Source organism: Chelonia mydas, chromosome 8 (genome assembly GCF_015237465.2).
Source record: "Chelonia mydas isolate rCheMyd1 chromosome 8, rCheMyd1.pri.v2, whole genome shotgun sequence".
NCBI classification, from domain to species: Eukaryota; Metazoa; Chordata; order Testudines; family Cheloniidae; genus Chelonia; species Chelonia mydas.
In genome coordinates this window covers 17,961,621-17,986,554 of record NC_057854.1, presented here as the reverse complement: position 1 = coordinate 17,986,554, position 24,934 = coordinate 17,961,621, and the positions used below count along the sequence as shown (strand labels likewise).

Here is a 24,934-nt window from a genome sequence, read left to right as displayed (position 1 = left end):
TGTGCCCAGGGTAAAGCAATCTGTACTCAGTCTGTGTGTGTGTGTGTGTGTTTGGGGGGGTGGGGGGGGGGGAGAGAAGAGAGAGAGAGTAGAATCTATAATTCACTGCATCACCGCATTCACTGCCACTGATGAGTGCTTGTCTGTCTGTGACTCGCAGCAATGAAATGAATCGTCAGTTCCAAATTAGTGTTGCATGCCTTTTCAAGAATCTGTACCTTGTACAAAGAGGCAAATACTGTATGTTTGTAAATATACTTAAGAGAACACCATTATTCACCAAAATTGCATTAAGATTTGGTAAGGAGAAGTTTCTCTCTGTTAGGTCAATCCTCCTGCACTCCTGTTAAAACTTCCGTTACACAATACACAAATAAAGCCAAAAAAGCCTTCAAGACCTATAACATTCAGCTTAGTATAGAAATACGATCTATGTAATAATATGAAAACAAGTTCTATCCCCCTTTAATAAAATGGATTTCAATGTTTGAGACATGTTCAGTTAAAAAGTGTTCCTCAATTTTTTCTGATCTACAGATAAGCCAAAGTCACTTTAAAATGTGAAACTGAAGAGTGGATGAAATTGTTGTTTGACATATTTTTGGCCACAAGAGACCACACAGAAGTACATTATATTGAGCTGACTCCAAATAATTTTCACATGAATTACTAAAGTGCCAGAAATGTATAATTTATTAACATTTAAATAAATCACATGGAGTAGAAGCGCTTTAAGGTTATCAGTGTGAGATGCACAGAATACCAAATTATAATTACCAAAAAAGGTTATCAAGTACAATAGACCCAACTGTGTCATAATTTTACACGAACAAGGCAAGACAAACATTGACTAGAAAAGAGGGGATCTGTCTTTTAAACACACTGAATAATGATTAATACAGTACTGGTTTAAAAAAAATGCACTAGTTAAAAAACTAATGCCAGAACTGGTCCAGTTCATTTGGATCCATTGCTCTTCCTGACACTTTCACTGGCAGTAACTTTCCCTAGGGTCTACACCACATTATTTTTCCTCTTATGCACGAACATATGTGCAGCTTCCACAGACAGCATGTTTTCTATCAATTGGCAACCAACCAGTTTACAGTGCACAGCTAAAACAACCTATTTAGGGGGAACTTCTAACAGATCATGAGTATTCAGTGTATTGCTTCATCTGTGGCGTTTCAATCTCGTATACAATAAATAAAGCTCGCAATGAATGGGCCACCACAAATTGTGTTAGGGTCATTCCATTTCGACAAGGTTCCTATTACTCACTTTCAATATAGTCAGATACTCAGAATGAAGACATCTCTGCAATTATTTCCATCAGCTACTGATTAAGCATATGTACAATGTAAATAAAGCACATAACACAGTTATTTTCTTTATAAGATCAAAATCTAAAAGCTACCTTAAAAAAAAAAAAGTACTTTCTCCAGAAGCCACAAAGAAACTGAGAAATGGTAAAGAAAAGGGGTACCTGGAAGGCAGGAGTATAGGATGAAGGATAGTGAAGAGAAACCTTAAAGGACTTTAGATAAATCTTGATGGAATGTTTGATTCCATGGTGGTAAAACAGGCCTAAGAAAATAAATGTCAATCATTAAAGTGCAGTTTTCAAAATGTTGACATTTAAAAAAGTTTGAGATATGTAAAGTTGTTACAGAGGAAACATTAACAATCTCCTCCTGGAAGACTACGTCTCAAAAGTAAGTAGGACTTAATTCAAATATCTTTTAAAGAGGTAAAATGGATTTTTATTAATGTAACAATTTCATCCCTTTATGGCAACAGGATTTGTGCTATATGAACGCTGTTACAGATTAGCTGAAGACAATGTTCTGTAAAAAACATTCCCCCATGTATATGTATTTCATGTATTTTACACACAAACATACAGCCTAGATGTGGTCACGACCACCATGGAATAAGCAACGTTCATTTTTTGCCATTTTTGATCTTCTCACCTGCTGTATGCCCTACGAATCTAGCTTCACTAGGATGGTTTATATCACTCTAATCCTGTCATTTCTTTCCCCAATCATGTTTTAACACAAAAATCACATAACCACGTTTTTCCTTCATATCTACCTAACATACATTTGATACAGGTAACTCCATGGTTTTAATCACCATACACACAATTTAAAAGATACTACTCCCATTCCACCACTGATTTAGCTGCTTCTGCAGGGTTGCTACCCAGTGGGAAGAGTTCATTTGGTGGTGGTTGGGTGAATATCTGTGAAAACACCCGTCTTGCAAGTCCGGCTTATCCTGATGTCCTGAGGAAGGAAGCTCAATGGATATGGCCTTCGGCAACAGAGGTGTGCCCCCAAAGTTGCACTGCCGGCTGTTAGCTTGAGCATTGCTACTGACTGAAGCTGTTGAAGCAAGCCTCTGGAAGAGAGGCAGACCAACAGTCATGCCTGCAGTCCAAAGGTCTAGATGAAATGTCATAACGTTGAATTGGATCCAATAGGACAGGGAAACAGTGCAGATCAGGAAGAATTAGTTTGATGTGCTCATGTGTCTTGCTTTAGACTACAGGCTGCCACGGCACCTAAGCAAAGCTTCCGTGACCCGCACCTCTCTTTCTAGAAAGTGTGCATGCCCAGCCTGAAGTTGACTGAAGAAAGCACAGATCATCCCCGCTGGCTCCACACCTAGCAAAGGGTGCTGCCTCACAACCTGGATCAGGCAAGAGCAGGGACTGAAAGTTACAGTGAGATTGGTCTGTTACGGCCAGTCCTAAACTGGTGCTGGTAAAAACACTGCTACTTTTCCAGAGCACTGCAAGCTTTACACAGTTCAGTATCTCTTGAGGTGTCAGCATTAAACACAAATGTTTCACATTACAGGTGTTCTAGGAATCCTGGCTGTTCAGAACTATAAAAGAAAATCCTGTTTTGCCCTGACCTAATAGGTTTGTCCCAATTCTAGACTATATAGGAACTAATTAGTACTAATTTTTCCATCCTGTAGTGAGTATAACACTTCAGTTACTGTATTATACAGAAGAGAACAATCACAGTTTACAGGGGAGTGATAGAGCAATAGAAACAAAACAAAATTAAAACATGGCTACTCCAAAATGTCTATATCACACCATATTTTTATGTATTGCATTTTTATTGGCATTTTGAGATGATCTGCAGAACATACAAATGGCAAAGCCATGAGTAATTGTTATCTCAAACTCTTTCCAGTTAGCTGCATATCACACATCCATCCATCTGGTATGTAATGCTAAAGCCTTTTTTGGTCATGACATTACTGAATTAAAGTGAAAAATCCAAAAGTTTAACATAGGATCGAAAGTATAATAAAAATGAATGTACCATTGTTGGAAGAATGAGGGTCAAAATGTCTTGTACATTGACAAGATGATCCAATTTATGCAAGCAATCACAAACTAAAAATACTACATCAGCTCTTTCTATCCATACAATTTTACAAGACTTGAAAACTGCAAAAAACACAGCTAAATAAGTTTATAAACTTTCATTTTAAGCTAAGGCTAAAAGAAAAGGCATCAAACTCATGAAAATATTGAAAAAAACATACTGAGGCACCATAGAAAAACTGAAAGATCATCATAATCCAGTTTGCTACTGAAAAGGCACATTTAAGATTAAATTGAAAATAAAATAAGCAGCCAAAGTGCTTCATATTTCCTGGATGAACATTGCTAGGGTCACAGAAGATATTGCTTTAAAATATGTTTATCTACAGATTAGCATAATCCTGTTCTATACGGTTTCCAATAAACTTTTCTGTGCTGCTCCTCCCAAGGGATACAATATACTCAAATACAACTTGCAGATGGGGACAGATGAAGCTAGGACAATGACACTTGACAGACACAAATAAAATGGCCTGCTGACAGTGTTACTATACTTACCTATACATAAGCCTGCAAAATAAGCCAAATGGAGGGAAAAGTCAAATGCAGCTATGCTCATTTTCTAAGACATGCTCATGCAGTGTTGTGTGATGGGTCAATACATTAACATAAGACACACATTATAAGGGAGACATTTACACAGTCTGATTTAATACCATTATGACGCTGTCAGACAAGTTGCCAGCTCATGCCAAGGCCCCTAGGCCTCAACTGGACACTGACCAATACATAGCTGGAAACCAGTATGGCTCACCTGTGTGTTAATATGGTTAAAATAGATGTTAAGTTTATACAAATGTGTTTAGGTTTTATGAAATGCTTACAGGATGCTGCATGTAGTAATCTCACTTACAACTCTGTACCCTATGTGATAAGGTAATACTGAGCGTTTGCATTGCCTGGTCCATGCTGCAAAGTTAGGTCAATGTAAAGCAGCTTACGTTGACCTAATTATGTTTTGTCTACACTTCAGCCTTGCTCCTCTCAATGTAAGGGCCCTACTACACCGACATAACTGCACCTCCACGAGAGGTGTAGCACGTACGTTGGTGTAATTAGGGTGACGCAGTGTCCATGTAGACATGGGTTACTTACATCGGCTGTTGGCTGAAATTCTTACCAATTTTATAGCTCCCCTGTGCTGTGTAGCAGGGGGCTCACAGTTGGAGCCATGAAATTGACAAGAAGGCTGGTAGGCTCCCTACTATGAAATTGAGCCAGGCACCAGGCTGACAGCTGCCCTCTCTCCCCACAGCTGTCAGCTTGGTACGGGGCTCATAGCTGGAGCCCTCACCCCCCACCCCGGGAGTGACAGCCCCAGCTGCAAGCCCTGTGCTGGGCTCAATTTCACAGGAGGAGCCTACCAGCCTTTCTTGTCAATTTCACAGCTTCAGTTGTGAGCCCCTGGCTCTGAGACTGACAGCAGCCCTGAAATGGACAAGGAAGGCTGGGTGGCTCTATGCTATGCATCCCAAGTGGGGCTCAAACTGATAGGTGTTCCAAGGGGTACATCAACTCATCTAGATATTTGCCTAGTTTTACAATAGGCTACATAAAGAGCACTAGCGAAGTCAGTACAAACTAAAATTTCATACAGACAACGACTTGTTTATATTGCTCTATATACCATAATCAGCAGTTCACAAACTGTGGGTTGAGACCCTAAAGTGGGTTGTGAGTTTATTTTAATGGGGGTGCCAGGGCCAGTGTTAGACTCTCTGTGGCCCAGGACAGAAACTGAAGCTCGAGCGCCACTGGGGATGCATAGCATAGAGCCACCTGGGGCTGAAGCCGAAGCCAAAGTCCGAGACCTGCTTCACGGAGCTGAAGCCTGAGTAGCGTAGCTTTGCGGAGCCTACGGCAATTGCCCTGCTTGCAAACCTGTAAAGCTGGCCCTGAGTACACAGATAATACACTAACTTTAGGAATGATGTTTTGGCTTTTGGGTCAACATATCTTTGTGACATCTCATTTTCTAAGACTGCCATCAAGACGAAGAGTAGGAATAGACTCAATGTGGAGAAAAATTGTGCTGCTCAATGTGCTGCTGTTGCTTCACTGCTTCCCAGAATGACAAGGCTCACAAGTGAAAAACAGGCTCAAGTATCACACTGAAAAGTAAGTACAATATTTACATTCCAATTCATTTATTTTATAATTATATGGTAAAAATGAGAAAGTAAACAATTTTTCAGTAATAGTGTGCTGTGACACTTGTATTTTTATGTCTGATGGTGTAAGCTAGTAGTTTTTAAGGGGGGTGAAACTTGGGAGGTGCTAGGCAAATCAGACTCCTGAAAAGGGTACTGCTGTACCCCTTTCAGGAGTCTGATTTGCGTAGAACCACTGCCCTAACTCACCAAACAGGAAAGAGGCATTAACTAATGTAAAATGCTGGCTTGCTACAGAAGATGTTACCTCCTGTCAACAAAAAGGCCCATTGAAACCAAATAAGCCATTCTGAAACATCAAAGAACAAAGGCTTTGTTAACTGTTCTTCCCCACCCATGATGAGTAGATGCTTGAACTCTGGAGGAAGGGAATAAAAATTCCTGACAAGAAGGAACTACCTCTATGCTGCTTTGACTTTGGGAGGGAAAGATTTTTAAGCACAAGCAAGGGATCCCTAGCTGCTTAGTCTGGATTAACCCTAGGACATATAAAGCTTGCATATCACCGCTTCTATCATCTTTTGAAACCTAAGTAACTCATTTGTATGTTTATCTGCTTTAGCCTTGTAAATAACTCGTTTCCTTTTCTTAGTTAATACATCTTTAATTTATTATAGGATTGACTACAAGCATCGTCTATGGTGTAAAACCTAAATTGCAACTGACCTGGAGTAAGTGACTGCTCCTTTGAGATTGGAAATAACCTGAATATTATTGTGATTTTTTCATGTAAGGGGCCATCAACCACAAAGGCAAGCTTGCCTCAGTGGCAAGATAGACTGGAGCACCCAAGGAGACTGTCCATGACTCCATGGTCATGCTGTTATAATGCCTGATGAATTTACACTTGATACTTGGTTGGTGAAATCTAAGTACAGAACTCACAACCAGTTTGGAGTTTGTGCCCTGCTTCTTAACAGTCTGCCCTGAGGTTGGTACTCATGCTCTTGAGTCGCTCCAGACAACCTGACAATCACAGCTGATAAACAATCCAATTCCTGAGGAGGCCTCCCAGATAATCCATAGTACCTTATTTAATAAGGTAACACACAACTAAATCACTCAGCATGACAGCATGGCTTTTTCAGTCTGAGTGTTGTGAATAGGTGTTAAGGAATCATGACTGCTCTGCCCCTCCTTTCTTGCTAATGGGGAAAAGGGGCTCCAGCTAGTTCCTGATAAAAGTCAAGCACCACTGTTCCTTTCCTAACCTGTACACTTGGTCAACTCTGATGGGCATTTTGAGAGCCACAATCCAAACAGCCATTTCAGACGAGAGAGATGAGCCCCTGTGCACAATGAGAATAGTGCTTGCCTCCCTTATTACAAGATTTGCTACAGTGTGTAAAATGCTTTGGAGATGGAGAGTTCTATATAAATGTAAAAAGTGGTACTAATAAATGCAAAGCTTGATTGCAGGTTAGAAGTTTAACCAGAAGTCAGGAAATGAAAACATGATGAACTCGCTCACATTGATGACCTCATTTTTCATTGCCTGATCGGTATGCTTAAATTCATATTGCCACAGTAAAGATTTTTACCTTTAACTTCCTTTCAGAAAAAAGGACCCGCCTTTGCTTAATAACGTTAGCATTCAAACACATGTAGGCTTTAAAGGTCACGCTTCCTTGATATGAAGAGGGAAGGACAGGAAATTTCCCTATTACTGTTATTTGTGTTCAGGTTTAGGTGCTATCAATCGCCTTTTGCTGGAGACAGGTTTTCTGCAAGGACTTGTCTACATAAAGTTTCGTATTTGAAAAAGATTTTGATTAATCGATTTGTGGTTGGCATCATGTCAGCTAACTTGATTCTTCACAGTGGTGTTCAAACATGGCAATGTTTACAAGCCCCAAAACTGATCTGGCGTATTGGGCTCTGGCACATTGGTTTACTTTTGCAAAAGGAAGTGTTAAAATTCTAAATTTTTTTTTAATTACAATGCAGCAAAAATTGCTGAGAAACTTTTAAAGTCACAAGAGACACAATTTTCACATGATCCCTGAAAAGGTTTTTTCCAAAGAAGTTTGTGTTGGTTATTTCAACAAAACATTTAATGCCAGATTTTTAAAAGTGCTTAGTGTTGGCCTATCACTGCTTCAGCTGAAGTAAATGGGAGTTTTACCATTGATTTTCACGGAAGTAAAATTAGGATAACGCTAAGCGCTTTTGAAAACTCATACTCTTAGCATTTCCTTTGTTCAAACTGTCCAAGAAAGCAGCTTGAGTGCAGAAGCCTCTATGTCTGTCAGGTTGGGCAGGGAACTGAGGTTTATTATGCTTTGCTAAAATCTCATTTCTATTGAGACTGTTCAAAAAAGTTTGTTTTTTATGGGAATTCACACCCCTTCCTCTGAAGCATGTAGTACTAGCCACTGTTGAAGACAGGATACTGACTAGATGAATTATTGATCTGACCTGGCAAATATTTTGCACTGATATTCATTTCTCATCTATTTTACCCCCAAATAAACATCCTCAAAGGACTAGCCACACATCAAGTATGGTGGGGTGTTACCAGAAACATTTTCTAGATGCAGAGATAGGCGACTCCAGTAGGTTTTTATGATGAATATTCACTATCTTTTATTCTCCAACATCCCTTCCACCAGTATTTCACCTTGTATTATTAGCGTGTCCTATTAAAATTGATGGAAAAGCCTGCAAGCACCCTATCTGTTGGGCCCTGATGGCTATTTTCTTGGACTCTTAATACTTAGGGTGACCATATGTCCCGTTTTGGCAAGGACAATCACTTTTTTAAGCCCTGTCCCGGATGGCCTGACTTTTTTGGCAAATGGGACAATTGCCCACTTTTGTGTAAAAAAAAATAAAATAAATAAAATAAAAATCCAACACCGGTGTGTGGAGGAACATGCTGGGAGGGGCGGGGGGCGCTGCGCAAGCAGCGAAGCCAGCCCTGAGTGGAGGGAGGCAGGGCTCGGGTGGGGGGCAGGCAGGGCTCAAGCAAGCAGCGACGTCACTCCAGCCTCGCAAAGGGTGTAGTGAGGGCTCTGGACACCAACCCCGCATGGGAAGGTGGCTCAGGTGAGTGGCTCAAGCCAGCCCTGTGCAGTGGGGGAGGGCTCGGGCTACACCCATGATGGGGGAGCAAGGGAGAGGGCTTGGGCTAGCCCCATGCGGTGCCCCAGTTTCCCTTTGGGAAATATAGTCACCCTAAATACCTGAAGCTAGAAATCTTTCCTCTGGAAATCAAAGCTATTCAAACTTGCCTTTTCCCTTACAAAAAAGAAAGAGTTAGAGGTACTGGAGTGTGAATGTTTAGACTGGTATCCAGCTTAAAATGCCAATTTATTTCTTAACAATGAACTGCCATGGATAAAGGTCAGTACAAACCTATGGAGCAGGAATTTCTTTACTGAGGCTACATCTACACTTCGGACCTTACAGCGGCACAGCAGTACCACTGCAGCTGTGCCGCTGTAAGGTCTCCTGTGTAGCCACTCTATGGTGGTGGGAGAGAGCTCTCCTGCAGGCATAATTAAACCACCCCTAATGAGCAGCGGTAGCTATGTCAGCAGGAGAGCATCTCCCACTGACACAGCGCTGTCCACACCAGCACTTTTGTCTGTCGGGGGCTGTGCGCTTTTTCATACCCCTGAGCGACAGAAGTTTTACCGACAAAAGTGCTCATTTAAACAAAGCCTTAATTACAATGAAGAGTTGAGATGTTGGCTGCCACAGAGAGGCAATTTGTATAACTTTGACTCTGGAAATGACAAGCTTTAGGTGTAGAGTGCTTTATCCTGAATGACAAACTTATCACACTCTAACTTCAAAATGGATGTCGGGGGACTTAACGTTCTAGACTAACATTCTCAGATAGGCACTAAGAACCAGATTTTGTAAGTAAGTACGTGCTCAGTGTGATCTTCAAAAGCACCTACATGTCTGATTCTCCACCTATTTACATCTTTAGGCACCTAAACACCTTTAAAATACTGGCAGCAAATACACAAGTATTCTTCTGACAAGCTTAAGCAACTTGTGATGCCACAGATGTGTGAAAGTGGGTTTAAGAGCAGACAGTCATAGTCAGAGTTCGCAGTGCAAGTGTAAGATCTCTGTATTCTTGTGCCCTCTACAGGATAAACTTCCGACAGCCTGAATTTTTCACCAATTCTTATTTCAACCACAAGGTTTTCAGCGGACAAAACTTAATTAAATGGAAACATGAGAAATAAAGCACTACTACAAGTTACAGATGCCAATGTAATTGTAACCAAAAAAATGCATCAAAACGTAACAAGTTTCAGAAGATCAGGTAATAACCGCCCACTTGCCAAGAGGTTTGAGCACTTTGCCTTATGTCTTATAGTGTCCAGTAATGAATTTAAGCTCCCAGGCTCACCTTTTGAAGGTGTTGTGCAGGTTTCTGTTGAGGTCTTATGGTCTCAGTAGAGACACTGGATTTATGGCTTGTTACTCCAATCTGTAAGCCACTAACCCTCCTTTTTTTCCTCTGACTGCAGAGGCGTTAACAGACCATTTCACCTTGAATGGTCTCTTAAGCAGTAGTGTGGACAAGCCCTAGGTCGATGTAACTTATGTCGCTCAGGGGTGTGAAAAAGCCACCCCCCTGAGCGACGCAAGTTACATCGACTTCAAGCAGTGTCTACACTGTGCTATGTCGGTGGGAGACGCTCTCCCGCCAGCATAGCTTCCACCTCTCGTTGAGCTGGAGTAATTATGCTGACAGGAGAGCGCTCTCCCGTCGGCATCAGTGCAGCTGTGCTGATGTTGCGTGGTAGCATAGACTAGCCCTTAGAATATGGGTTAACTATTTATGCTAAACAAATTCTTCCACCTTGTATTTAGTTGTGATACTCTCCAGTTCCAAGATTTGAAGAAAAGCTCTGTATAGCTCAAAAGCTTGTCTCTCTCAACAACAGAAGTTGGTCCAGTAAAAGATATTGCTTCACCCACCTTAAACTTTACAGTTTAATAGTAACTATTTCAATTGTGGTAGCACCTAAAACTTGCTAAACACTTTCCAAATAAGCATACTACAATTATTTGAATAGTTAGCACAATTCATTTTCTATACAGATATTTTCTTTAAATAGAAATTTTTAAAGCTGGGAATGGGCAACAAAAATGGTCGTGTAGGAGAAGACAGACAAGAGAACCAAGATGTATTGTGAGAAAGCACTGACCTAGCAGCCAGAGACGACCCAGGCCTGCTGAGAGTGGGGGAGGAGGGGCAGAGTGAGGGCAGTTGGCTTCAGCAGTGTAGACAAGCAGCAAATTTGGGGGGCATGACACCCCACATGTGCCCCTCCCCGATGCGTCGCCTCTGCTAGCAACACTACTACAAAAGGCTCCTTCAGCAGATGTTGGTCTCAGTGAAATACCTTTTATCACTTGTTTTCTAGTTCAACCCTATGCTTTACTATGCTCATTTGAAAAAACTAAACTTGTCAGCCACCAACTTACTTTTTATCTTCAGTATTTAATCATTTTAATCTTTCATAAAATAGCTACAGATAAATGGTTACTATCAAAATACCAGGCTGTGCTACCCGCAAGACCACAATAGACGTCTAACAATTACTTACCACGTCCTACCTGTATCAAGTAGCCTAACTCCAAGACCTGGATTGGTTGGTTAACCTTCAGTGGACTGCAGAAATGTGTGTCAATGGCAGATCCTGTAGAAAGAAAAAGAAAAAAAAAAAAATCTACAATTAACCCGTTTGCATTTTGTCCCAAGTGAATTGTTCCACAGCTATAGCTTTACTGTGCAAACAGTAGTACGGCAATGTGTATGTAGGCTTTAGTGAGTTAAATACAACTGACATGCACTGTTCAGTTGGCTTCCACTCCCCACTCCGGCCCCCCATTATGAAAATCTTACAACTGACAAGACCTTCAGTTAGATCCCACTTTTATGTCAATTTGAAGGACAGGCTGAAATCCTCCTCCCTTATTTGATATACCGGGATGGGTTTTTAACTACAAAAGGAATTGTCATACCAGATCAGACCCATCATGCATTAAGTGCAACATCCTAGCTCAGACAGGGGCCAACACTAGATGCTTCAGAGGAAGGTGCAAAAAAACCCCCTTCCTAATAGCTAGTATTTCAAGATTGGTTTAAATTCTGAAGCATGAAGCTTAACATCTCTTACAAAATTTGATAGTGTTATCCATTAAAACTTTGGATATTCTTGTCCATTAATATCTAATCCCTTTTTGAATCTTGCTACATTTTTGTCAATGGCATCCTGTGGCAATGAGTTCCACAGTCTAATTATACATTGTGTGAAGAGTATTTCCTTCTACAGGTTTTGAATTTACCACATTTTAATTGCCCTGACAGTCTCTTTGCTTCTATGAAATAAAGCAGAAGCTCCTGATCTAGCATCTAATACCATTCTTTTTTATATATACCTCTACCCCGATATAACGCGACCTGATATAACATGAATTCGGATATAACGCAGTAAAGCGGTGCTCTGGGGGGTGGGGCTGCACGCTCCGGCAGATCAGCGCGTCAGCCTCCGACATGTGTCTCTGAGCGGTATGTTAAGGGTGCCGGGCTGGGGCTGAGGGGTTGGATAAGGGGCAGAGGGTCTTGGGGAGCGGTCAGGGGACGGGGGGGGTTGGATGGTTCGGAGGTTCTGGGGGCAGGGTGGTCAGGGGAAATTGGATAGGGCATGGGAGTCCCAGGGGGCCTGTCAAGGGGCTGGGGTCCTGGGGATGATTAGGGATGGGGGGGGTCAGGTCTTGGGAGGGTGGTTGGGGTGGGAGGGGTTGGATGGGTTGGATGGGTTAGAGTTCTGAGAGGTCAGGCGGGGGCAGGAAGTGACTAATAATAATGGAAATGCTTGAGGCCAAAAGCAAGTTCGATATAACTCGGTTTCACCTATAACACGGTAAGATTTTTTGACTCCCGAGGACCATGTTATATTGGGGTAGAGGTGTACTTCTCTCATGCCTCCTTTCATCTAGTCTTTTCCAAGGTAAATCCCAATCCTTTCAATCTCCTCATACAAGGGTTTTCTGAAGCAGCTAATCATTTTCATCTCCCTTCTCTGACCACCCCCTAAATTCTGAAATAGCCTTTTTAAGATTGATTCCAAGACCAGAAGGGACCATTGTTATCATGTTGGCTCACCTCTTATATAATACAGACCACAGAATAATTCCTAGAGCAGCTCTTTTAGAAAAGCATTCAATCATGATTTTAAAATGGTCAGTGATGGACAATCCACCATGACCCTTGGTAAACTGTTCCAATGATTAATCGCTCTCACTGTTAATGTACGCCTTATTTCCAATCTGAATTTGTCTAGTTTCAACTTCCAGCCATTTGACTGTGTTGTACCTTTCTCTGCCAGATTGAAGAGCCCATTATCAAATATTTGTTACCCATGTAGATAGTTACAGACTGCAATTAAAATCACCCCTTATCCTTCTCTTTGTTAAGCTAAATAGATTGACCTCCTTAAGTCTATCACTATAAGACTTTTTTAATCCTCTAATTATTGTTGTGGCTCTTCTCTGAACCCTCTCCAATTTTTCAACATACTTCTTGAATTGTGGACACCAGAACTGGACACAGTAGTCCAGCAGTGGTCACACCAGTGCCAAATACAGGAGGTAAAATAACCTCCCTACTCCTACTTGAGATTCCCAATTATGCATCCAAGGTCACATTTGGCTCTTTTGGCTACAGCTTTGCACTGGGAGCTCACGTTCAACTGGATTATCTCAGATGACCCCTCAAATCTTCTTAAGAGTCATTGCTTCCAAGGACAGAGTCACCCATTCTATAAATATGGCCTACATTCTTTGTTCCTAGATGAATGACCTTACATTTGGCTGTGTTAAAATGCATATTGTGTGCTTGCGCACAGATACCCAAGTCAGCCAGATTACTCTGTATCAATGCCCTGTCCACTTCATTATTTGCCACTCCTCAATTTTGTGAGCTTCAGTGATGATTTTATGTTTTCTTCCAGGTCATTGATAATGTTAAACATGGGGCCAAGAACAAATCCCTGTGGGACATGACATGAAACAACCTGCTTTACGATGATTCCTCATTTACAATTATATTTTGAGATCTAGCAGTTAGCCTACTGTTAATCCATTTAATATGTAGCATGTTGATTTTATATCCTAGGTTTTTTTAAATCAAAACATCATGCAGTACCAAGTCAAATGCCTTAAAGAAGTTGCAATATATTACAGCAGCCATTACTGTTAGCAACCAAACTTGTCATAAAAAAAAGGTGGGGCAACGAGTCCTATGATCTAGACAAGGCCTCACCCGTGAGTTATATGACGGCATAATATCCTCCCTGTTCTCCACCCCATTCTTTATCTATCCTAACATCTTGTTGGCTAGACAAATACAAGCCTACCCAACTGAGTGAATCAATACATTTCTAAAAAAATTTTTTTTAAAGGGTGGAGAAGACGACTTTAAGAACATAATTTTAGTTTAAGGAGCTTCACGTTATCACATCACATACCTGGGTCAACAATGTTTATATGGGTAACAAGTATCAAGAATCTGACAAGTATTTCTTAGTACACATTTCATTAATTACACAAGCTACAATCCGATCTTGTATATTTCAAAAGTAAAAAAAAGGAAAATCAGTTATTAGCAAGTTCTAGTTCCACCTCTGAAGAAATTCTATGCATAGAAATGCCAATCAACTCCACAGGAGTCCTGCATATAGGACAGGCATGTTGGTCTCCTAATTAGCAATGGTTGAAGTATAATGTAAAAATCTTTGAGTTAAATGCATTTACCTTCACATTTGTTCTGTTAATAGACTCCTTAATAAGTCGTTTTTACCATAAAGGTTTAAAGAACACTTTCCACCATAAGTGTAACTGCCACATACCAGTAAAAGGGCATTTCTAAAATTGGGCAAGACAGCTATATTCCCATACAAAAGATCTGCAAAAACATGAGAGAAAAAATAAGAGCTCTAAAATACACACAGGATGATTTCTATTACCTTTTCTTGCTTAAAAAACATGTTCAATTAGTAGGTTTTGGGCAACTATTTATTCCCTATTCCAAATCGCACACCCCAAACGTCCCCATTTCAAGGCCTCTTTCCTTCAAAAGCCCTTATCTCATAAGACAGATATTGAGAACTACTCCAAGACTTTATATTTTAGGCAAAGGAAACAAGCTCCAAAAATGAAAGACTTTTTAAAATTTCCCTTATGGTACTGCTTAAGGCCTCAATTTGGGTTGGGACCCATTGTGCAGAATACTGTAAAAATACAGAAAAGCCAATTCCTGCCTTGAAGCACTTACAATCTAATGACAGATGAAGGGTAGGGTAATAGGGATACAACACACCAGTGAATGAGCATGGTGAAGAAATGACACTATTGTTACATGTAGCGTGGCTTTTTTTTTTTTTTTTTAAATTGAGACTAGAAGTAAAAAAGGGGAAGAGAAAAAGTCACAGCTTGTCACCTGCCTGGCCATGTTCGGTAAGCAAGGTTTTGTAGGCATCGTGACAGAGCAAATTCTAAGGAGTAATTTGAAGAATAAGAAGGATGAGATTGGATAATTTCCCCACCCCCGCATGCATAAGGTACAACATGGGAGAAAATGCAGAGGCATTTAAGGAAGCCGATTGGTGGGCATTAAAGGCTAGGAACAGAGGCGGAGGTAGAAGTTCTGATTAACAGATTGGATCAATAGGGTGGGGCTACACTGTGTTTTTATTTATACCATATTTTTACTCTGATACCACTCCGCCTTAGAGATCATCAGGTGATATGCATATGCTCTAATGGGCTGTAGGGTGTGTAACTCACTCCTAGTCTAAAATAATTCTCCACTCATTCCTACTTTTAAATTGAACTTTAGGAAGGAAAGAGAAACTCTAAAGATTAATATAAATATATGACCAACAATGGTTCTCACTTTGTACTAGATCACTCTTAACTTGGTTTTACAATTGGCACACTGTAGTTTTATAGGCTTGCTATATTTTCAATGGTTTCAAAAGATCGATGGATTTGAATTCATTTTGTTCAGTGCACTGGCACAAGTGCATTAAAATAATTAGTTAACCCTTTAAATAAAAAGATGTGAAATGCTTTGCAGTTTTCTGCAAAACACAAATATACTCACAGTTTGCTGACCACATTACTTCATACTGGCTCTAACAGAACTGTAATGCTCTCCACAGAGAAACTATCTTCTCTCCAGCTGCTTCAGCTATATTCCTTAACTATAAGGCAAGCAAAAGCCTGCACATACATACAGAGACACACACGCACACACGTTTTTCAGAAGAAAAGTGATATAGCTCTTTTTGTGATGGTTGTAATTTTTTGGAATGGTTCTTCAGTTTTCCAATTTTTTAAGTTAGAGTTATTTGTAGCTTTTTCTTTTTTCTTTTTTTAAATCTTGAACCATTCCATATTATATCTTTATTGCAAAAAGTCAACATGCATCTTAGAAATTCAGATTGTAATCAATAAAACAAACATTACATATATGAATTTAAATGTATAAACAGTTAGAAATTCAACAATATCTCCTATTATACTATTACACAAGTTCACAATTTTGTAAAAACTATAGTACAAGTTTACTATACATCAAGAGGAACTTATATTCCTTTTCACATGATTTTGTTAAAAACTGCTGAAACGTTTTCATCATAAATGGGCAAGTGTTTTCAAATGAATCTTCACAGCTCATGGGCTTTGTTATGCTCAAGAACTTAATTTGATGATAAAGAAATGAAGAATAATTCTTCATTCCAAAGTTTAATGTTTAGCATATACAGTTGTATGGTCTGTAAACTAGGCTTTAGTTTGGTAACATTTTATTTTAAATTTCCTATATATAAGTTGCTTGGTATGCATATACAGATATAGTACTGAGTATGAATTAAGTCAACTGTACTTTTTGAAGGTGTACATTATAATTTCATAATAAAAATAAAATGTTACCATAAAAAAGTAAAATGTGCATTCTCAGTTACCTACTTAAAAATAAACAATTTAGTATTACCTACTAAGCCGTAAAATACAACACAGGGAGATCCTCTAGCTTTGGCAAAATGAAGGTCACTTTCAAACAGCTTTCCCACTCCTTAAATACCAGAATTTAATCAATTACTGTTATGCTGCCTATCATTTATACTCCCAAATAATATAATAGCATGTTTTTAATACACAAGCTAAGTTCAGAGGCACAACTCACTTTTGTGCTTCAATGCTTAAAAATCATGTTTGGGATGTCACTTGAGGATGTACGTAAGGCTACAATGTGCATACCAACAAAAATGTTATATAAATCTCTCCAAGGCCCATTAAATAAATCTTCCACCCTTGTCTCTCACCTATCTCACCTAACTAAAAAAGCCAATACATATGAGCAAGGGCAAAAGTGTCTCTCAACAAAGTGTGCCAATAAGATGTGTCCTTTTGGAGCTAAAACCATATGAAAAGGAAACCCCATTCTGTTTAACTGTGTCAAAGGCTACTGAAATTTCTCTTACAGCTTCATTCATTCACTGTAATCTTCAGTTTCCAAATACAAAAATACAACAATTCTTATTGAAATCTATACGCTGGTAGTTTTAGTACACAAAAAGAAAAATATTTACAAAATTATACAGTTTAAGAAAAAACTCTGTACAAAAAAAATATATAAATCCTTTGTTCCCTCTATCATTTTTTTAAACTGTCAGGACTCAAACATTTGCTGTAATGGATCTTTCAAAATATACACTGAGCCACAGACATTAAGAAAATATTAGAGATGGTGGGAGAAGAGCAAGGATTATTCTTCTAGGTTCAAAGTATTAATGTTTTTTCATCATTCCTTCATACATTTAATTTAAACTCAGCATTAGTAGGAATGCAGTATTTAACTACAAAATGGAAGTCTTAATATGAAGGGGGAAAATATTGAAGGACATATTCCCTCCAACTGATACTGAAACTTAAAACGATAAAGTTTTGGCTTCTTTTACATATTACCACAGCAAAAGGATACTCAAATGGAGAGGAAGAGTACACGGGGCAACCTGAAAGAACGTGACTTCAAGTAACTAGCTATGTTCAGCCTAAATTAAAATTTCTGGTACATGCTGTATTTATTTTGAATCAGGAACCAATTGCCAAATACTCTGGTGTGCTAAATATCTGAAAGCAATATATGATTTCTAAAGCCAAGAATGTATGCATTTGGTACATGTATATAACAAAGCTGTTTAGTATCCCAGCAGTTGGTAAGAGTACGTTTGCTCTGCTCCTTCAAACTGACATTCAGAATGCAAAGATACTATTTTACATGGGTACTTACATAACAGATAACTCCTACTGTACAAAGTGTACAGTACAGATGCATACAGAGTGACGGAAAAAGCCTACTGGATAATGTAGTTATGCTCACGAACAGCAAGACCCACATAACAGAATTATGAAGATCTATAGCTCTCAAGGGTCTAAACTTATTAACCCCATTTCTACCACAATCACCATCATTTCTTTTTTGGTGCTTTTTTTTGTTTTAAAGTGGTATAAAGACCAAGGCAATTGAAAATTTCATAGTGTCTGTCTTACCTGCTTTTAAACTAAACTGCACTTTAAGATATAAATACAAATAGTTTTCCTAAAGTGAGTTTTAAACACTAGTCTTAAGAATCGTATCACTTAAAGTGCTGGTTTAGTATAGTAGGATATTGACCTTCCATGGGCCAAAAAACGACAAAACTTGCTCTGAACACTGTATGGGTTTGGCCTGAATATTAATAAAAGTGACAGACCTGGTCACATTACAGAGGTGGGAGAAGAGGGTTCTCATGGTTGATTGTTTTAGAACTCTATACAGTTTAACAGAATTGACATTTATCAATACTGACAATGCAATAAATCAACAGCCTAGATTAAGCTTGAACCTTGTATCCAAACCGTACGAAGGAACTGACACTGACAGTGAAAGAATGGAAACAATATGCTAATGACCCAGATATCAGTGTCACTGCTAATGTTTCACAGTGAAACAGGATTTAAAGCAATTTACAGTGAACTAGTATCAGGCAGTATCATACTAATACCCTGTTAAAGTATGCAAGAGGAAACAGAAGACAAAACACTTGAATGAAGAAAAGTTGGGGTCTTCTACACTGAAGTTGTGTGTGGCTCAAGACAGGTCTTGAAGCAAAAAAATGAATTCAGACACAAATATTTCCTATAATAGTTGACTTCACATGTAATAAAATGCTACCCTTTTTGAGTTCGCAAACATGAAGCAACTGACATTTAATGGAAATGCGTCTGCAGCTCTCTCCTGCAACCTTATATTACTAAATAAAACCTGCAACATCTTTTCTTTTATATCTAATAAATCAAAGCATTAAAAAACAAGATAATACAGGTGACGTGAAAAAAGGGCTTGACAATATTGATAAGTTTCTTCTTTATAGGAGGACTACCACCACTGATGATCTTTTTAACTCTGTAAAAAGTCATTGGGCAAAGCTTTGGCTGATCTAGTAGCACAGCTAAGTATCTGACACGTTCATATCACAAACTTGTTCTCACTTGAAATCTACTGTGTGTTTTGAAAAGAAAGTAAAATAAAATTTTTTGGCTCATCAACTTTCTTAAATAAATTTTTAAAAGTTGTAGTTCAAACTATATTCCTAAAACTATACAATTCCAAATAAAGTTTTATCTTCTCCAAGAACGGGATTCGTCTTCATCTTCATCATCATCGTCATCATCTTCGTGCAAAAATAAATCTGAGGTTTCAGTCTCCTGGATAAAGACAAAATTGTAGTCTGGTTTTAGAGATGACACTTCTATATGCAAGAGGCAACATACTATATAAAGCAGCAGCATATTATTTTAGGGTTGGGTTTACACAATGGATTCTAGATACTATTTGAAAGGGTTCACCATACAATGTGCATACACAATGCGTTGGCTCTAAAAGAAGGAGCTGTGTCCCCTCCTCAATGGCACCAGCATGTTGAAAAAATAGTAGCATCTTTTTCATTTAAGTGAACTAAAAAATTCTTTACTAAGGGGAGAATAATTTGCAACATTCCTATTAAGTTCTGGTTAATATGTCAATACCCCTCCATGTCAAGGGACAGGAACAATTACCCAACTTAAACACTGCTTGGTTCAGGATGGCATGTGATCTGAGGAAGCAATATATAGTTTAAACTTATATACTTCGCACATTTTTGTTGCTCTAAAGGTGTTTTGCACCATCTGGCCAGGATTAATACAAAATTTATCAACTACTAATTTCACCTTCTTACTACATTGATTCTAGTAAATATGGGATTGTTAATGTTGAATTATAGTCTCTTGCAAATATCTAGTAGTTTACAAGTCAAAGGGATAATCTTATCTTGAGATGTGAATAATTATGTCTACCAAAATTTATAAAAGAATACTATCTTGCCCCCATCATAAAGGAGGAGAAATGGTAGGAAGGAAACAACCACCAATCCACAAATCAAATACTATGCTGCTTCTGAGCGGTCTTTATTAACTGTAGTTGGTTCTCAGAAATGAGTATTTTCCTTTGCAGACCAGGCTAAGGCAAGTTTGTTTACCCATCAATCATTTATAAGTGCCCAAATCAGGGGGGGGAAAAAAATAAAAAAAATCAGGTACTAGAAATGAAGCAATTTACCCTATATCAGAACTGCTGATGTGTACCTTTAACAATCAGCACACAGAGAACTCAAATGTTTGGTCCTGATAGTTTATACAGGTATGCATATTTTACTCAAAAATACACATTTCTCTCTTAAGGATGCACGTGCAGGTACAATATCCAAGTAAGGTTTCAACATTTCTGTCTTGTAAGAATTACTGTGAACTCTGCCACAATATCTTCGGATAACTTCCACAGCAAACAGAGAAAACATTCTACACAACCAAAAATCCCTACACTACTAGGAATTCTGTGAAAACAGATAAGCCACTATTCCAATGTACTACAGTACCTCTTCCTTGGACTCCTCTTCCTCAATTTCTGTGGACACAGAAGGTACCTTAGGTTTGTGCCATGATATCTGTAGTCTTCGGTCTTTGAATCTTGATCCCTGGTTAGCAGCCTAGGTTTTATTTTAGATGTGTTTTTAAAGGGAATTAAAAACATATGGTTCATAAGAGTAAAGAAACAAGGTAACCAATAGCGAGCTAGGTACTTTAATCAGAAGAGGTTATCCCCTTAAGAAGTGTCAGCGTACACCTCCCAAATCCATGCTACACAACTACCTCCCCCAACTCCCACAAGGGTATTTCTGAGCAGCAACTTCAACGCAGCTCCTAACTGGCTGAGTCACTGTATGCACATTAGCATTCTGGGAATCGCAACAGGGCTTAAAAATTGCTTGGTTGGAAGACTCCAGCATTGAAGCTCTGTCTATATTGAGTTCACCTACCATTTAACTAATGGCAACATATATCCTCACTGTCCATTCCAGACCGGTATGGAACAAAGCACCCCAAAGAAAGTTCAACTAGTACATTGTACGAAAGAGTAAGATTCTTACCCTAAAACCACAGGAAGAGTTCTCTTACTGAACTTACATTTTCAGCTTCTGAGCGGGACTTAAAAGTCAGAACGACACTTAAAGGAGAATCTTCTTCTTGGAGGTCTTCAATATCTCCAAATTTCTGTGAAACAGATGCACCACAAGAAAAAGCATCATTAAACAGGTGTGCTAGTTGGACAAACCATCATATCGTAACCTGGGCCTATTCAAAGCTGAAATTTAAATATGGCTTTTTTGGTGGAAGGAAGAGATAGTCTGAGGCTAGAAAGGTGTCACAGCTTGTACCATTCCAGCAGTGGTGTATAGCCTCAAGCCTGTCTCCCAAGAAACAGATTTAAATTACTTGCAATTAAAATTCACTGCTCAACTAGGAACACACACCCTCCCCCGACAAAAAAGGGCCTTAACTTATCAGAGTGTTAAGAATTCTCATTTCCCCCCCCCGTTAATCCTCTCCTCCACACACATACACACCCTTCCTCATCACATAACTTCTCTAGTCCCATGAAGTAGTTCCTTTTGGAGTTCATTAATTTGCAAAAGGGAAGCTGTTCAGCAAGAGAACCACAGCACTCTGCCAGAAAACAGAAGCTTGATCAATCCACTATCACTAGATCAATCAGATGTTTGCATTTTACAACTAACCAACTCCCTTTAATCCGAGTATTAGGGTGGCAATAACACTGGACCACAATACTGGAGAACCAGATTGGCTTTAGTGTTCCATCTCGCTGAAATGAAAGCAATTTACAAACTTTCATACTGTATTTGTCTTCAATACAAAAAGGATTGGTCAGGGAAAGCATTTCTTGAATCTTAGTCTAAGTAGGAGAATGAAAATTATTTTTGTCTACCTTCATTTTATGTAAAAAACTAGTAAGCTTCTTGGAAACAATTTATTAACTTAGGTAATAGAAATGATGGTATGCCAGATCTCTTACTGCACATTTAACAGCTGATGCTGCTGAACTAGCAGGGAATATTTTCACAAGAATGTAAGTCACTCAGAAAACTGGGAGAATTCCCAGAGGATGGGCACTATAGTGCATTACTTCATGTTCAGCTAAAAAACACTAGAGCAGGTCGAAAAAATTTCCAACAAAACATTTTTCATCAGAATTGACCAATCCATTGAAATCTACAGTGTTTGGCAGATATAATCCTTATATCTTATTTCAGGAGTCCAGGAGAACCCTCTCTGGTCACATGGCAGGCAGGCGAGTTGGCAGGACTGCCTCAGAGTCCTGAACCCTAGGGTTTGCAGCTCTGGTTTAACCCACCATATGGGGCACAGCCAGGATTCCATTCCCTTCTACAGAGAACTTTGAAATTTTTGGTTTTAGTTCCAGTGTGGAATGAAAACCAAATTTTTGAACGATGAAAATTCTCTGTGAAATGAACTCTCTTTCTCTACTCAACTCTAATAAATGGTTCTTAATATTACCCAGGTTTGCCATATGACCACTTTCTCTTTGCAAAAGTTTAGGTATTCTTTGCATTAACTTGGTAAGATTCAATGTCACGTTTCACAAACACGGCATTTGTTTCGATTGCTCCGATTATAATTTATGGATTACTCAGAAAGTTAATAGGCATCTCAACTAAGAATTGCCAGAAGATATTTAGGAAAAAGACATTTAGGAAAATTTATGAAAAACTTGATATTAATTTTAGTTGTGTCCCATACTGACACTGGATGCTGGGTTGTGAACTGTTACAAAAGGGACCTGAAAGCTGCAATATGAACTTCCTAAAAAGTTAAATTTGTGAAATTGCTGCTTTGCTTGGAAAAAAGACAGACAGTTACCTCTTCCATAACTGGTGTTCTTCGAGATGTGTTGCTTACGTCCATTCCATATTAGGTGTGCGTGCTCACCACATGCACCGGTACTGGAAGCTTTCCCCTCAGCAGTATCCGTAGGGGACCGGCTCTGGCACCCTCTATAGCGGAGCCTGTATGGCGTGGTATAAGGGGTGCCGCCGGTTCCCCCCACCCTGAGTTCCTTCTTACCCAAAACTCCGATAGTGGGGAAGGAGGGTGGGTCATGGAACGGATATGAACAACACATCTCGAAGAACACCAGTTACAGAAAAGGTAACTGTCTTTTCTCCCTTGAGTGATTGCTCAGGTCCATTCCACATTAGGTGACTCCCAAGCAGTACCATCGGAGGCGGGTAGGAGTTCACGGACATGTAGATAGCAACACAGCTCTGCTGAACCCAGCATGGCCTCTGGCCTGCTGAATGATGGCACAATGCGCTGTGAGCATGTGAACAGAGGACCACGCTGCGGTGTTACAGATGTCCTGGAGAGGGATGTGCAGCAGGAAGGCCGCCAAAGACACCTGAGCTGTAGTAGAGTGGGGTCTGACAATTGGTGGTGGTGAAACCCCGCCAGGTCGTAACAGGTCCTTATGCAAGAAGTGATTTAGTTGGAAATCCTCTGTGAGGACACCGGAAGGCCCTTCATCCTATCCACTGTAGTGATAAAGAGCTGAGTTGATTTATAGAAAGGCTTGGTGCGTTCTAGGTAAAAAGCTGTTGTAGGAGCAGCATGTATGCTCTGTACGATTATGCTACGTATAACCTGTATGCTCAAAAAGTCTGTTACACTTTCCCCCCCATTTTGTCTCCTCTCCCTCTTTGAATACCTGTGAAGTGGCTTTCCTCCTCCACCTCCCTCCTGGAATACTTGTGGGATGAATGGGTTGGTTGAACAGCTGGAAGATCAGAAGAGCTCCCAGGTAGACAAGGTGTCTGGGATTCTAATTAGGCAGCGCTCACACACCCTATGCATGGACACTACCCAAGGTGGAGTGTGACCAACCAGACCCGGCCTAAGTCATCTGTAGCTGCAGGCCGTGAGGAGCAGGTCCTTAAAAGGGGAAGGGGCCATGTGCTCAGGAGTGCACTCACAAGCGTGTACCTCCCGTAAAGGCCCTTTGCCCAGACCGCCTGGCCAGTGGTTCGCCACATTGCATTCTATCGTGCCTCGGGAAGACCTACCTTCATCGCACCATCCATTGCTGCGCTGTGGGACACTTACCTTGAAGAATCCTGACATCTCCAGTGCTGTGCCTGTCCTGTGAGTGCGAGTGCGACGACCCCCCCCCCTTCTTTTCAGCTTAGCTATCAGTGTAATAAACGCGCGGCTTTCTGCCAAACTTTCTCGGTCATTAGTCCTCCCTACGCTTACTAGCTGGCTCAATTTTGGGTAACAAAAGCCAAGGCCCTTCAGATGTCCAGCATGTGAAGACACCTCTCTTTGCTGGCGTTGTGCGGTTTGGGACAGAACACTGGGAGGAAGATGTCCTGGTTCACATGGAAGGTAGATACCACCTTCGGCATGAAGGCTGAGTGGGGCCACAGCTGAACCTTGTCTTCGTAGAAGACAGTGTACAGCATTCTGAGGTCAAGGCTTTAATCTCAGAGACTAGTCTCGCTGATGTCACCGCCACCAGGAAAGCGACCTTCCATGACAGGTGGGAAAGGGATCAGGAGCCCAGCGGCTCAAAGGGCGGGCCCGTGAGCCTAGAGAGGACCAAGTTAAGATCCCACTGCAGAACAGGGGTCCCTACCCGTGGGAAGTGTCAAGACCTCTCAAGAATCTGACTGTCATGTCATAAGAAAATACCGTCTGGCCCTGGATCGGCAGATGAAAAGCAGAGATGGCCGCGAGATGCACTCTAATGGAAAAGTGTGCCAGGCCCTGGTTTCTCAAATGAAGCAGGTAGTCTAAGACAGACTGTATGGAAGAACATGAGGGAGAGATGCCTTGCTCGGATGCCCAGTGGGAAAAC

General features: G+C 40.1%; 1 protein-coding gene across 5 annotated transcripts in view; it reads right to left on the bottom strand.

Annotated features, from left to right (window-relative positions):
* Window positions 1–675: 675 nt before the first annotated feature.
* RBM27 (RNA binding motif protein 27) overlaps window positions 676–24,934 on the bottom strand; it is a 54,281-nt gene continuing 30,022 nt past the window's right edge. Inside the window, exons 19-23 of one of the 5 annotated variants that reach the window (XR_006292629.1) lie at window positions 21,169–21,255; window positions 20,580–20,690; window positions 14,374–19,371; window positions 11,163–11,255; window positions 676–2,697 (exon numbers count right to left, since the gene is read on the bottom strand). Coding sequence is in view for 2 of the 5 variants with exons in the window: in XM_037907932.2 (XP_037763860.1) it covers window positions 19,285–19,371; window positions 20,580–20,690; window positions 21,169–21,255 (285 nt within the window). In the remaining 3 variants the exon portion in view is untranslated. Of the gene's footprint in view, window positions 19,372–20,579; window positions 20,691–21,168; window positions 21,256–24,934 lie in introns of all 5 variants that reach the window. The other 4 variants (XR_006292628.1, XR_006292630.1, XM_037907932.2 and 1 more) reach the window with 4 other exon arrangements.